We start from the raw sequence: 13,851 nt of genomic DNA on the forward strand, positions 1-13,851 counted from the left end.
GCTCAGGGTTTTTTGGAAGGCCCGGCAGAAGATTCGCCGGCGGCGGTTCAACCGGACGTCTTGGAAATGGTAGAAGATTCCACAGCGACATCGCCGATGACGTCGAAGGTGGACTGAAGCCTTGAAGAAAGTTAAAATGATGTAGTAAAACGTTAAACATTAAAGTCGTCGAATTAAATTCGGAAGTTTGGAAGATGTGTAAGAACAAGATTACAAGGAGTAATTAATAAATATGGAATTTTGCATTTTGATTCTGAATTTTGGCTGTGGGCGATGGTGTAGTTATTGGAAAATAAGGGGGTCAATGTGTAAATGTAGAGAAGTTTAGGTACTGATTTTTAATTTAAGTTTCGAGTCCCATACATGGGGGAGACGGTGGTGCAGTCTCCCATGTGTAGAGCTGCTCGGATCCGAAGTCGTATGGTTTCAAATATCAATAATCTTCTCCCGTTCTCCGGTTAGTGATCGGCCGCCGGCGCCGCGCCGCCTCCTTGCGGTTTCTTTAGCTGCTGAAGTCCTACCGGTTGGAATCGATTTGAGTGCCAGCGGAAAGAAGGAATCGAAGGATGATCCAATTATTGTTCATCGTTGTGTTCGTGGAGATGGCTCTGATCGTGGTGTTCGTTTTCAAAACTCCGTTGAGAAAACTGGTGATTATGGGTCTAGACCGAGTCAAGCGTGGCCGCGGCACAATTGTGGCGAAGACGGTGGCGGCGATAGTGTTTGTCGTCATGGCGGCCACCGTGTACAATGCGGTGTCGATCCAGAGGCGTTGGATCCAGGAAGGCGAAGTCAACCCGACGGATCAGATTCTGTTTGCTAGGCATCTTCTCGAAGCTTCTCTCATGGGTAATCATTCGAAAATTCTCCGATTCGAACGAACTATATTTTTCTATCTAAATTCCGAGGTGATTATTTGTATGCGATTATAATCGTTTGATTCAATTCAGTCTCTATCATTGATCGGCTCCGTAGAACTGTGCCTTCGTTCGTTCATTTGATCAGAGATGCAATTTCAATTGTTGAACAGTCTTAGCATGAATTAGATCATTAGCTAAACTTTTTCTCAGATTTAATCGCATCGTCGAGTACATATTTGTTAGTGTGGTGAAATTTGGGGTTTTTTTTCCTACAATTGATGCTGGAAAAGTATTTCCTTAGAGGTGAGACAGATAAGAATTCTCTATTGGTGTGTGTAAACAAGGATGAACAAAATTTTGCTTCTCTATGTGATCTGTGTTTGTATGAATATTACATCCTTGATTGATTTTATAGTTTTGTAACCACAATTTTAGATTATCACCTGCAGAAGTCTAAAAATTTTCCATTGGAGAAGTGTTGTATAATCTAATCTGTGGAACATATGGTTGCCAAAACAAAACAAATCTTCATTCGCCATTCTTGTATCTTCGAGACAGATTTTTGCTAAGCTACTGTCCTGAGTAATAAGGAATTTGTATCAGTGAAGTTACTTCGATACTTATGAAGTAATTATTACGGGGTGGACGATATCTGTTTCTCTCGAATTAGATTATCTTCTTCGACCATAGTAATCGTAATATGCTTAACATTGCAGAAGAGATTTCTGAAATGTATATCTGCCTAGTCCATGGCTAGATTCATCACAGTTCCTACAATTTGGATCATTCTTTGCAATAATTCCCATCAACATTATTTTCTTGCAGCGACAAAGTGGCCACTTTGTTACACAGAACTAACTTGAACGTTACGAAACTTGAAGCACTGGATTGTGCAAAAACTACCTGATCTTCAATCTTGAAGTACTGTAGTTTTTATAAATATCTCTTACATATCGTCTGTTCAAACATCATTTACAACCATTTTGGCCTTATTGCCATTAAGTACCATAATTTACATCATATCTTGTTCTATTACTTAGTTCTTTAGGCATGTTATCACTTCATTCATGCTCTAAAATCTAATAAAAATCCATCTTCTGTGACTTTCGACTTAATTGTACAAATCTTTGTGTAGGATTCTCTCTATTCCTTGCACTGATGGTAGACAGGCTGCATCATTATATCCGCGAACTCCGTATAAGGAGGAAGAGCATGGAAGCAGTGAAGAAACAAAACCGGGTTTTTGACGACAGTAAGGCTCCAGAAGAAATGAAATCGGTGGAAGAGAAGAATGCATTGCGTGGGAAAGTGAAACAGCTGGAAGAGGAGAAGAATGAGTTATGGGAGAGAGTGAAACATCTGGAGGCACAGCTCGAAGAAAAGAGTAAAGAGGCAGGCAGCGCCGAAGCGAATGCAGTGGCATTGAAGAAACAATCGGAAGGGTTCCTTCTCGAGTACGACCGATTGCTTGAAGAAAACCAGAATCTTAGAAGCCAATTGCAATCTCTTGATAGGAAATTATCACTATCAGATAGCAAGAAAAGATCGTAAGGTAACATAGACATTGATTTTGATTTTTGGTTTTTTTTTTGGGTTTTAGGGGATGATACTGATAAATAGATTGGTTTGCTGGTGTGGTGACTGCTTGCTAGATCAAATATAAGCCTGTGTTGTTATGTTATCATTTGTTTTCTACAATGCGCTAATGATTGGGTTTTTTTTTTTTTTTTTTTTTTTTTAATTATGTGAAATACTCTACTAAATTGTAGTGATATAGGGGAATGTGTGGTTTGGAGTTCGTGTGTTTTGACTATGCATTTAATTTTTTAAATAATTGTTAGACGTGGGGTTTAAACATTATATACCTTTTAACAAAAATATATATAATTTTTTTTTTCAAAAATATCATATTAAATATACTTTTAACGAAATATTACATTAATTATTCATTTTTCAATAAAAATTTTCAAAGTTGAGAACAATGAAAATAAATTATAAAAAGATTTGGGCTAATTATACTAAAAGAATTTGACATAATCATAACAAAAGAAGAGAATAATATTTTATTATTGAAAATTTATTAAACTACATATAGAAGAATAATAAAATGAATAAAGAATAATAGTACTTTAGTTACTTATTAAAATATAACTAATACAATTAGAAACGAATAAAATTATAAATAAATTATTCATAAATTTAATAATATCATTGCTATAGTAAAGTAAAACCATGATTCCATTATAATAATATCCATTCCATATTTAAAGAGAAATTAAAGGCAACAGTCAGAATCCAAAGCAGAGTTGGCCTTCTCTACCAACATAAAAAGCTTACCTCTATATACACATGTGCTGCTATAATAAATATCAAGCAACTTGCATAATCCAAGTCCAAGTATTTTCAGCATATCATATAATACATAAATCAAGCAACGACCTTGACCTTGACCTTGCAAGCATTTAAGCAGCTTCAGCAAACCCAACCCTCTGTTTGCCAAAATCAAACACCGTGTGATATCGCCCCATGAAGATATCTCCCAATATCCTGTGTATCGAATTTTCCAAGGTCAGATTTCAGAATATTTAGTAAATGTGTATTTGGAGCTTAGAAACAGGAATTTACCAAAGAGGGCCTCGGGGAGGAGGGACGTCGAGACCAGTGAACCCGCTAATGCACTGTGCAGCCGCTCCCTCTCCTACTTTCAGTATGTACTGTTTGTCATGTCATATACACAACACAACATGCATTATCATATCATTAGCAAGTGAATGGACACATATATATATATATATATTGTGCATTGGATAAAATGTATTGTTCTGTTCTGTTCTATCTAAATGGCCAACCTCGTGGGGGAAGAGATCCAATGTTTTATCACCAATTGTGAAGGATATGGTAGGCAAAGAGGAGATGCTTGCGCAATCAACAGCTGATTCTCCCATGGGACTCGGAAGCCGCTCGCAAAGCTGCCATTTGCCACATGCCCATCTTTAGATGTGTAAAACAAGAAAACATGGTCCGACTGCAAGCAAACCAAGTGATGGAAAAACCATACCTCATTGGCATAGTTCAAGATCCGTTCTTGGGTCTGGTTCTGGCTAAGTTGGTTTTGCATCCACACAACAGCCATTTCACAAGCCGAGCACATAGCATCGTGCACACCCGATGATTTGCCTTCTCTATCCACCACGCTCGCGATACCAGCACTGCGTAAAGACACCAAGAACAAAGAACAAAGATAAAAGTACTAATCAGCATTGAGGACTTAAGAGGACCCAAAGATTTACTTCTCGTAAAAGGCACATGGAGTAAGGGAACTAACCTAACACCGCGTTGCCCGTTAAATGTGCATAACCCAACTTGGGAGCATATTTTCTTTGGTGAAGTCTGTGACAATAAAAGTTCGGCATAGGGCATGATGACTAGATGTAAGAAAGAAATTTGTAGCATGAATACTGGCAAGGGCGAATTTTACCTGAGATAAAAGAAGTTCGAGGATAGTTGAGCCATATTGTTGGACGACAGCTTTGCATTCTTGACTAACGACTCCAGTGGCTCCAATAGCATGGTTGATCATTGCAACCACAGTCTAGCATGGAAGACGGATGATCAGTTAGTAAATAGCCATCAAAAGTTGACCAACATATTAATCAATAAAGGATCTATTGTCGAGTCATTTATTGTGGTTATGATTCTTAAAGAAGGATTAGAAATGGCACAAAATAAACAACTGGATTGGCTCAAGTCTTGATATACTTGATGCAATATTTGAATCAAGCCCAAGCTAGTGCTTCAAACCTTGATGATCTTGAACATTATTGCCGAAAGAGGAACCAGCTGAAAAGTAAAAAGTTCTAACATGATTCCAGACATACCATTGGCCCAGCCAAGAGAGAAGTTCCAGAATCGGCAATGGCTGAACATCCACCGGTACAGTAACCTACAGATAACAATAACGTCAGATTGGATGTTGTGAGAAGGAGCAGAATTACACATCCAGCCTGTTAGCGAAAACAGTTTGAAAGATTTATGGGGGCACATACCACTTTCTTTGCCATCAATAAGCACATCACCCATGTCAAACTACATTAAAAAATACACGCAGAGAGTTAGAATAGCACATGGCATTTTCTATATTTGCTCTTGCTGCTATAAAGATCTGGATAACAAACCTGCCAATATCCTTTCTTTGTCACAGGAACATATGTATGTTTTCCCTTATAATGATCCGGATCAACCCCGCCAAATACTAGTTCACCACCAGATTCTTCCTCTTGATTACGGTTGAGCCAAAATGAAAACACAGGCTCCTTAACAAGACCTTGCTCGACCATGTTGTACCTAAAAGAACTCAAGGTATCAAGACTCGCACAGTATTCCTCAAAACCAATTCTGATTGTTTAAAAATACTAGCAGTATATCCAAACCAAAATGCAAAGGCAAGCAGTATATGCAATTTTGAAATAAAAGATTATATCCTCAGATAGTAACTCCACCTCCAACTCATGACCAGAATCATATAATAACACAAAAGGTAGCTCATAGTCCAACATAAGGAAACCAAAAAGCCACAAGCTCATACCATACTGGTGTTGAATTTCCAACTGAAATCTCTTGAAAGCCAAGTCCCAGAATGCCATCAAATTTAGCCATCAAAAATGTTAGACTAGGTTCTTTTGTAGCCTCAATAAATTCCTGGCCATTATAACAATTCTACTATTAGTGTTCAGCACATACTAATCATAGGAACCAGAATATAAACGTGAAAGTTAACAACCTGGCTCTTTACTACTAGGTCGCCAACTGTGACACTATCTTCACTAAAAAATCCAGATATGGCCCCAGTTCCATAGTGGATTGCTGCTGATTTTCCTGTTAAGAAAATTTTAGACAAAATTGTAGAATCAATTCATTGCATACCATGTACCAATGCAGTGACTTCAAGAAATGATCAAATAGGAAAAGCTGCAAGCCCATAAATGTTACATAGCTATCAACTCCTTTCTTAAGTTGCAAGCGTAGGGAAGTGGAGAAGCAAAGGGGCAGACGTTTATGTCTAAAAAATCACAAATTGCCTGTCTAATTCAATGTTCAGTGAGGTACGCGAACAAAACATCAGACACAAGAGTAGGTAATGTAGACAAGGTACTCTTGAGACAAGGAGTCAGGGAGTGAAACAAACCATTCGCTTTGTAAGTGCTTGACTTGCTCGACTTGTACCTGGAATGGAAGTAACAGGGGACCTGCATCAAGATGCAAGTTCTCATAGTCACATGCATATCCATTTTTACCTTACGATTAACAAAGAATTTATAAATACCCAAACAAATATCTTGTGACTTACAGAAAAATGGCATTTGGAAGACGGCACCCATAGGTTGGAGCTACCAGTATCAAAAATCACAGTGAATTTCTGTGGGGGGGTGCCAATACCAATCTCTCCAAAATACTGTGCATCCATGTAGTTTTTCAATACAACTATATCAGTGTCTGCAGCATTGCTCAATATTCCCTTAAGATTGAAATGTCTAATTGAATCCCTCAATGTCTCCCCATTTTTGGACTCAACTCGAGAAGCAAACTCATTGCTTTTGGCAAATTTCATCTTCTTCAATCCTAATCTGACCAATCCATCATTTGATGCAGAAAATGCAAGAGAAGATAATAAGCTCGAAAGGATAAGTGTTACAGCGAAAGCTCTGAACCAAATTGCCATTATTTTCCTGAAAAGAAAAACATAGTACATGTCAGCTTATTTCCTAAACAATCATTACTACAACCTCTACGCCACAAATATACCATAAACGAAACAAATTGCAAAATCTGTTGGTCATTGCTAACAATTAGACAACCAACAAATTCCTTTCAGCTTTAATGAATTTAACAATTACTAAGAAACTATGAAACTGAAATAATTCAACACACATTGCAACAAAAATCATATCAACATATGAAACTCGAATCGCACCAAGCGTTAAACAAGTCTTTCCCAAAGAAATACCGTCCTAGATGGAATAGTTTTCATACAATCGGAAAAGGAAGAATACCTTGCTTGTTACTTACGCATATGTTCAACAGCGAAAGAAAGTTCAATAGTCGCTCGTCTATGCAACTAAAAGTAACACCTACCATCCTCTCCTTCCAACCACAATTTCACATATTTCACTTTACCAACATTAATACTACGTCCTCATCAGAACTAATTGAGTTTCCAATCAAACAAAAAAAATAATAATAAAGTACTAAAATCACGCAGCCAAAAGGAAAAAAACCTAATCGCTGGCCAAAAAATTAACAAATAACTCAAATCACAGCAAATGCATCCAAATTCATCCTTCCTACCGAGCAATTGGATTTCACTAAAAACCATTGCACCATGAAAAAACGTAAATCCGAAAAACCATACAAGCACACAGATATAACAGTAATACACTCACCAAAACGTCGATCATAAACACATAAGACAGTTTCACCACTTACCAAAACGATCAACAGTGATGCCTGCAGGAGAACAATGTTTACGGAAACCGAATAGGCGGTGATGGTGTGCGAGAATATATATAACAAATGAAAAAGAAAACAACCAACACTTGTTCCGAATATCTCGGCCGTCGATAGAGTCCAGTAGTCGTTATCACAGCCGTCGGATTTCTCGGGATATAGCTTTCTGATGATTCTCAGTTGCTGCCGTGGGCAATGAAATAGAAGAAGTGGCGAGTGTCGTGGCCTAGGCTAAAATGCGCCGCTCGATCTGCAGCGTTGGTTGCAAGATCGGACGGTGGAAAAGGGTCCAGATTAAGAGAATAAATTGGAGGCGGTGATAAGGATGGAATAACGTGATCGAAAACGACGTCGTAGTGAACCCAGCACAAATGCTGACGTGTCAAGAAAGCAAGTGAGGCTGCGTGACACGCGACGTCTGCTGTGTGGGCCCTATTTTGAAACGGCCCAAAAAAGGATAAAATATAATTATTACTAATTTATTGTTGCTTAAGAACTAAGCATCGAAATTCTATAAATAGTAGTTGAAATTTGTGGGCGAATTTTCGATAATTTGTCGAACCAATAACAATCTTTTGTTTATTTATTTTTTGTTAGTAAAAACAAAAATTAATATATACTGCTCAAAATTAGTGGATTTTAAAACCCCCTAAACCCTAACGCATCAAGAGCTTTATATAACATGAAATAGTAAAAAAAGTAAATACAACGATAATTCACAAACAATACAATTTATTTATTTTTTTTAAAAAAAAGGGGTTAAAATTCATGCAACCAAAAAAAATATTATAAGAATAAAAAAATAAAGGAGGTAATTACGTTCATTAAGGATTGAACAATACATAAGTTCATGTTAAAATTTTACAAGTCTATTTCAAATTGAACTAACCCGACTTGATCCGATCGAAACAAAATTAGGTCGATTTTTAGTCAATCAATTAACATACAAATACATTAAGCTACATTAGTATCTAAATTCTTCGTGTAAATTATATCTTTCCATGTTTGAACTTATATATATATTTTTCACATAGCGAGATGAAACAAACGTGACCAACAATCAAACGGCCAGCTCGAAAGAAAATAATACGGTGTGACAAATTAAACAAATGAAATATTAAATTGAATGCTCAATTTGCTGAACAACGCAACGCCGATCAAAGCATGCACTAGCCTAATGGTGATGAAACATTGTCGATCAAATTACCGACATGAAGGGAGGCCATAAGAACCTCGAGCACGAGAATTGGTCTTGAAAGAAGTAGAAGCCCTCATGCGTGATGTAGATTTTTATTTTATGTAAAGTCAATATAGAGAGAAACCAGAAAACGCATGGTTGGCGCACGACTTGATTGAAAAATTGCGAAAGGGGTAATCTGAAAATTTTCAGAACTAAATCCATATTGGATCCTAAAAAATTAATATAATAAAATCTAAAGACATCATATTTTTTACATGACAACAAATAGAGAAAAAATAAACAGCACAAATTAAGTTAGTCCCGTGACTGGACCTCTTTATCATTTTAGTCCCGTAAGTGGAGCATGTCGCAAATTAGTCCCATAAGTGAAAAATTTTCGTTGTTTTAGTCCTCCGGCGCCGGAGACGCCCGCGTGGCTCGCCGGAGGTGATGTGTTCGCCAGGTGCGGACAAGTGGATTTTTTTTTTTCATTTTTTTAAAAACTTTTTTTTAATTTATTTTTAATTTTATTTGTATTATTTTTATTTGGTCCAAATAAAAAAAAATTAAAAAAATGAAAAAAATAAATAAATCCATGTGTCCGCCAGGTATCGCTGACTTGGCGGGACACCTGGCGGACACGTCACCTCCGGCGAGTCACGTGGGCATCTCCGGCGCTGGAGGACTAAACCAGCGAAATTTTTTCACTTATGGAACTAGTTTGCGACAGGCTCCACTTACGGGACTAAAATGATAAAATGGTCAGTTACGAAACTAAAAAAAAGCAGTGTAGTGTGAAAGGAAAATGATCTATAAATTGATTAAAATTGTTGGGTGAGATAGAGGCATTAGTGTGAAAGGGAAATGATCTACAAGCAATGAATCATGTGGGTAAAATATTACTGAATTGGGATCTTTTGCTAATAAAGATTATAAGAAACCAACAAGAAATGCTAATTTTGAGAGAGTTTATTGTTGTCTAGGCACGATGCATCAACTAGAAAAGATAATAGAGATGAAATGAATGAAATATTGAATTATTATGATGTCGAATTGTGCTGATTAATTTAACCATCAATGAAAGATGATGTTGTCGAACCATGCCGATCAAACCTACGGCCTCAAGGAAGGTCCGATGGTGTGAGGTATCAAAAAAGTGAGACATTGAATTTAATGCTTTTGAATCGCGCCGATCAAACCTACAACCCAAAGGAAGGTCTGATGGCCCAAAGGAATATTTATGGTGTGCGAGATGAAACAAATGAAACATTGAATTTGATGTTGTTGAATCTCGCGGACCAAACTTACGACCAGATGGGAGATCTGATGGCCCAAATGAAGGTCTGATGGTGTGAAGGATGAAACGAACTAGGGATTGAATTTGCTATTATTGAACTGTGCTGGTCAAACCTAAGACCCAAAGGAAAGTCTGATGATGTGAAATTGATGAAACAAATGAGACATTGGAAAACGTATTATTAGCGCAAGGTTTGATTGAAAAATAAAATGCCAATTAATGATATTCATCACTTGCGAACTAAATAATTTGAAAATTTTCACAACTCAATCCACACTAGATTCTAAAAAAACTAATATAATGAAATCTAAAGGCATCATAACTTGTACATTACATCAAATAGAGAATAAGTAAATAGCACAAATTAAGTGATTGTTGTCTTCTCAACCATTCACATACAATAAATCCCAAAAATCAATTCATATAACAAAACATACAACTCAACATAGGCCTAACAAAAGATTAAAAAAAAAGATATAAAAATAAATAAATAAAGGATGCAAAAGACATTATTAAGAATTGAACAATTTAAGGAGTATATCTCAAACTGAATCAAGCCAATCCTAAAGTAAATAAATTAATGAAGATTGATTAAAATTGTTGTATGTCTAATGGTGTGAGATAAAACAAATTATGAAACATTGAATTTAATTTCGATATTTACGAATGGCGCTAATCAAATGATTGACCTGAAGGAAGACCGTCGAAAGGGCTTTAAAGTTCAACGATAATATGAAACTCTCAATGCTAATATAATTCCCGAACAAAAGTACAAAAAAAAAAAGGAAAAGCTTTCGAGCAAAATCTAATGTTTTCAACATTCTAATAGAGCATAAACGATGAAGGATTCTTACATTAAGGTTGATTGGAATAAATGGTGCGACGAGGATGATGAAGATTCGGAATCAAATGTAGCTTCAGATGATGACATTGTGTATACTGAGAGAACAAAGAGAGCAGCTGAGGATGAAGGTGTGCTTTATCTTCCTGATCTTGAGAACACCATAGGTAATTAGCGAAGATCGAATGCTGCTCTTTCAGAAGTCATTTTGAGATCAATTTCGACGAAAAAGTTTAGCTTATCTTGTACCTTAATTAGGATGCTTCGCCATCGCCAGCTCACAGTTTGATTGGAAAATGCAATTCCAATTGATAATGATACCACTGGAAAAATGCATCACCTGTGAACGATGCAATTTGAACATTTTTCACAAGTCAAATGAAACCACAGTTAGATCATAAAACAAACTAATATTATAATAGGGATTAAATTCATATAGCAAAACACACAAGTCGACATAGGCCTAACAAAATAAATTATACTATGTTATAACATCTTCAAATTAATCGTGACGATTTTATAATAGTTGTGTGGGGGTGAGGCATTAGTGACGAGGAGATGGGGATCTACCACTAATGATGATAATGAATATGTGGCTAAAATATTACTCAATTTGATTTTTCTATTATAAACGGTAAAAAACAACAAAAAATACTAATTCTGAGCGAAACGGTTATCATTGATTGTTCCCCTGCATCAACTAGTGAACATAGAGAAGTAGATAAATAAGAAGGTAATGGCATTTAAAAACACTGGTTCAGATTAAAATTTTATGAGCTATCTCAAATAAATCAAATAAACCCGAAACAAAAATTAGGCCAAATTTTGAATCAATTAACGTAACACTATACCAGTGAGCAAGTAGGTTGAATTTCAAATCAACTATAATATATATATTACTTAACATAACATTATACTACATTAAAATATCTTCAAATTAATCGTGCATATTACGGACAATTTTTAATAGCTCTGCGGGGTGAGCCATTGGTGAGGGGGAAGGGGATCCACCAGTCATGAGGAAAATGACTCTGTGGCCAAAAAAATTATTTGATTTGTATTTATTTTTTATTAAAAACCTAGAAATAAATGCTAATTCCGAGCGAAACGACTATCGATTGCGCTCGTGCATCAACTAGTGAAGATAGGTAGAGGAAACAAATGTGACGTTAAATTACGGCATTGCTGAACGGCACCAATCAAACCGCCAGCTCATGGAAAGTCGCACGGTGTGACAGATGAAACAAATGAAATATTAAATTTAAATTCTCAATTTGTTGAATCGCGCCGATCAAACCATGCACTAGCCCGAAGGTGATGAAACAAATGAAACATTATCGATCAATTAATATAAGATTATACTTGTACAACTAAGCAAGTGGAATTTCAAACCAACTAACATATATATATATATATATATTGTCAATTAACATTACATAATAGTATATCAAAATATCTTTAAACAAATTGTGCATTTTGGGTGGAAGTGATGTATTTTCATGTTTAAAATTAATTTCTATGTATGTAGAATTTTGTAGTCCAACAATTAAAGTAAATAAATTAATGAAGATTGATTAAAATTGTTGCGATGAGGCATTAGTGCGAGGGGGAAAGGATCTACAAGCAATGGTAAGAATGAAATCGTTACTAAATTGGGATCTTTTGCTAATAAAAATTGTAAGAAAGTAGCAAGATGAAGGATAGAAGTAAATTTTGATGTTGTTGATCTTCGCTAATTAAACCTCGGGTCTTACGGAAGGTCTGATGATGTGAGAGATTTAAAAAAAAATAAAAATGGAACATTAAATTAAATTTGATGTTTATGAACGGTGTAAATCAAATTATTGACATGGAAAAAATCGTTATAAAAGAACTCTAAGTTCAACGGTAATTCAAAATTCCCTAATTCAGTACAATTCCCGCCAACTGACCAAAATAAAAAACTAAAATTTATTTTCGGTAAAATCTGACATTTTCAACATTCGAAAATTTGGTTAAAATGAAGATATGCAACTCCAATCCAAAATACGACCGGAAAACGCATTGCAAACGCACGATTTTGACTGAAAAATGCAATGCAAAGTAATGATGCCACCGGAAAACGCATCACCTGTGAACAATGCAATTTGAAAATGTTCACGACTCATACCACGTCTAGATCCTAAAAGAAACTATTACAATAAGATCTAAAGGAACTCATGGATAGAATCCACCGGATTCATTAGTGTGTCGAGATGTATAGAACTCATGGTAGAGAATTTGTGCAAAATAAATTTCATCAAAGAAACATTAGACAAGGTAAAAGCAGTCGCAAGGTTCTTGCTTGCACATCTGGTCGAGCATCAGATCGAACATACAGTCCACAGTAATAATGCCCTTCTTGGTTCATTGGATGAATTCTATAACAAGGGAACACATTGGATACATGCAATTTCGGCAGGTTATCGACCAAGTTTGGGATGGTTTCCTACCGCCTATTTTCTCAACTCGCATCTATACTATTTGGGAAATGCATACATCGATAGTGAAGTTGACCTCGAAGGCCTTTCCTGCACTACAACATACACTTGCACAATTTCTCATCGGGTAAGACTGACTACGTTGTGGCTGATAATTTGGATAAACAATAGATATCTTGAAATAGCTGAAAGATTACATGGTAATAGTTGGTGGAAAGAACTAAGAAGAGATGATGCTTGAAGAAGACATGCATGGCTTCAGGTGTATGGTAATTTAAGATAGGTTCGAATAATCTCATCGATCCGCGATATATTAGTAACTTAAATGTTTTATAGAAAAAATAAATAAGATGACGTGGAATTGAGCGGTAAACGTAGTTGTACGGCGGGAGGAGATCAAGAACAGTCAAAATTGTAGTCTGTCTGTAGACAGCACTTAGTCGATGATTATGGTCTATAATTCATTAATTGATCGATCATTTCCATAACTCATGCATGCATTTTTCAGCTGATCAAGTCAAAGTCAATGCCCTATCTCATCGGGATATGTTACGATCAATTTCTGACATTGAATTGGGATCGGTGAAAGTAATAAATTTGAACAAATTGAGAAGTTGCCTGGAAGTAACAGAACGCTCAATCATCGTCGTGATCGATCGATCATGCCTTCTGGCCGGAGATTTTGACTTTGACTTTGACTTCTTGATCAA

General features: G+C 36.1%; 2 protein-coding genes across 3 annotated transcripts; one reads left to right on the top strand and one right to left on the bottom strand.

The window, feature by feature from the left end:
- Window positions 1–362: 362 nt before the first annotated feature.
- Window positions 363–2,536, top strand: LOC127249444 (uncharacterized). The gene is made up of 2 exons (XM_051272208.1): window positions 363–849; window positions 1,996–2,536. Exons 1-2 carry the CDS (start codon window positions 567–569, stop codon window positions 2,409–2,411), a joined length of 699 nt encoding a protein of 232 aa, XP_051128165.1. The 5' UTR covers window positions 363–566; the 3' UTR covers window positions 2,412–2,536.
- A 560-nt stretch (window positions 2,537–3,096) lies between these two features.
- LOC127249761 (aspartic proteinase A1-like) lies at window positions 3,097–7,541 on the bottom strand. Of its 2 annotated transcripts, XM_051272737.1 has the most exons (15): window positions 7,448–7,465; window positions 7,344–7,364; window positions 6,208–6,586; window positions 6,046–6,106; window positions 5,641–5,735; window positions 5,446–5,558; window positions 5,036–5,204; window positions 4,907–4,946; window positions 4,739–4,803; window positions 4,339–4,452; window positions 4,186–4,250; window positions 3,919–4,069; window positions 3,710–3,829; window positions 3,486–3,574; window positions 3,097–3,407 (listed from the first exon to the last, which is right to left on the bottom strand). In XM_051272737.1, exons 3-15 carry the CDS (start codon window positions 6,577–6,579, stop codon window positions 3,323–3,325), a joined length of 1,539 nt encoding a protein of 512 aa, XP_051128694.1. In that variant the 5' UTR covers window positions 6,580–6,586; window positions 7,344–7,364; window positions 7,448–7,465; the 3' UTR covers window positions 3,097–3,322. The 2 variants fall into 2 exon arrangements, with proteins under 2 accessions (XP_051128694.1, XP_051128693.1); XM_051272736.1 differs by having other exon boundaries at window positions 7,344–7,541.
- Between the last annotated feature and the right edge of the window lie 6,310 nt (window positions 7,542–13,851).

This window comes from Andrographis paniculata, unplaced genomic scaffold (genome assembly GCF_009805555.1).
Source record: "Andrographis paniculata isolate CXL003 unplaced genomic scaffold, ASM980555v1 Contig36END, whole genome shotgun sequence".
NCBI classification, from domain to species: Eukaryota; Viridiplantae; Streptophyta; class Magnoliopsida; order Lamiales; family Acanthaceae; genus Andrographis; species Andrographis paniculata.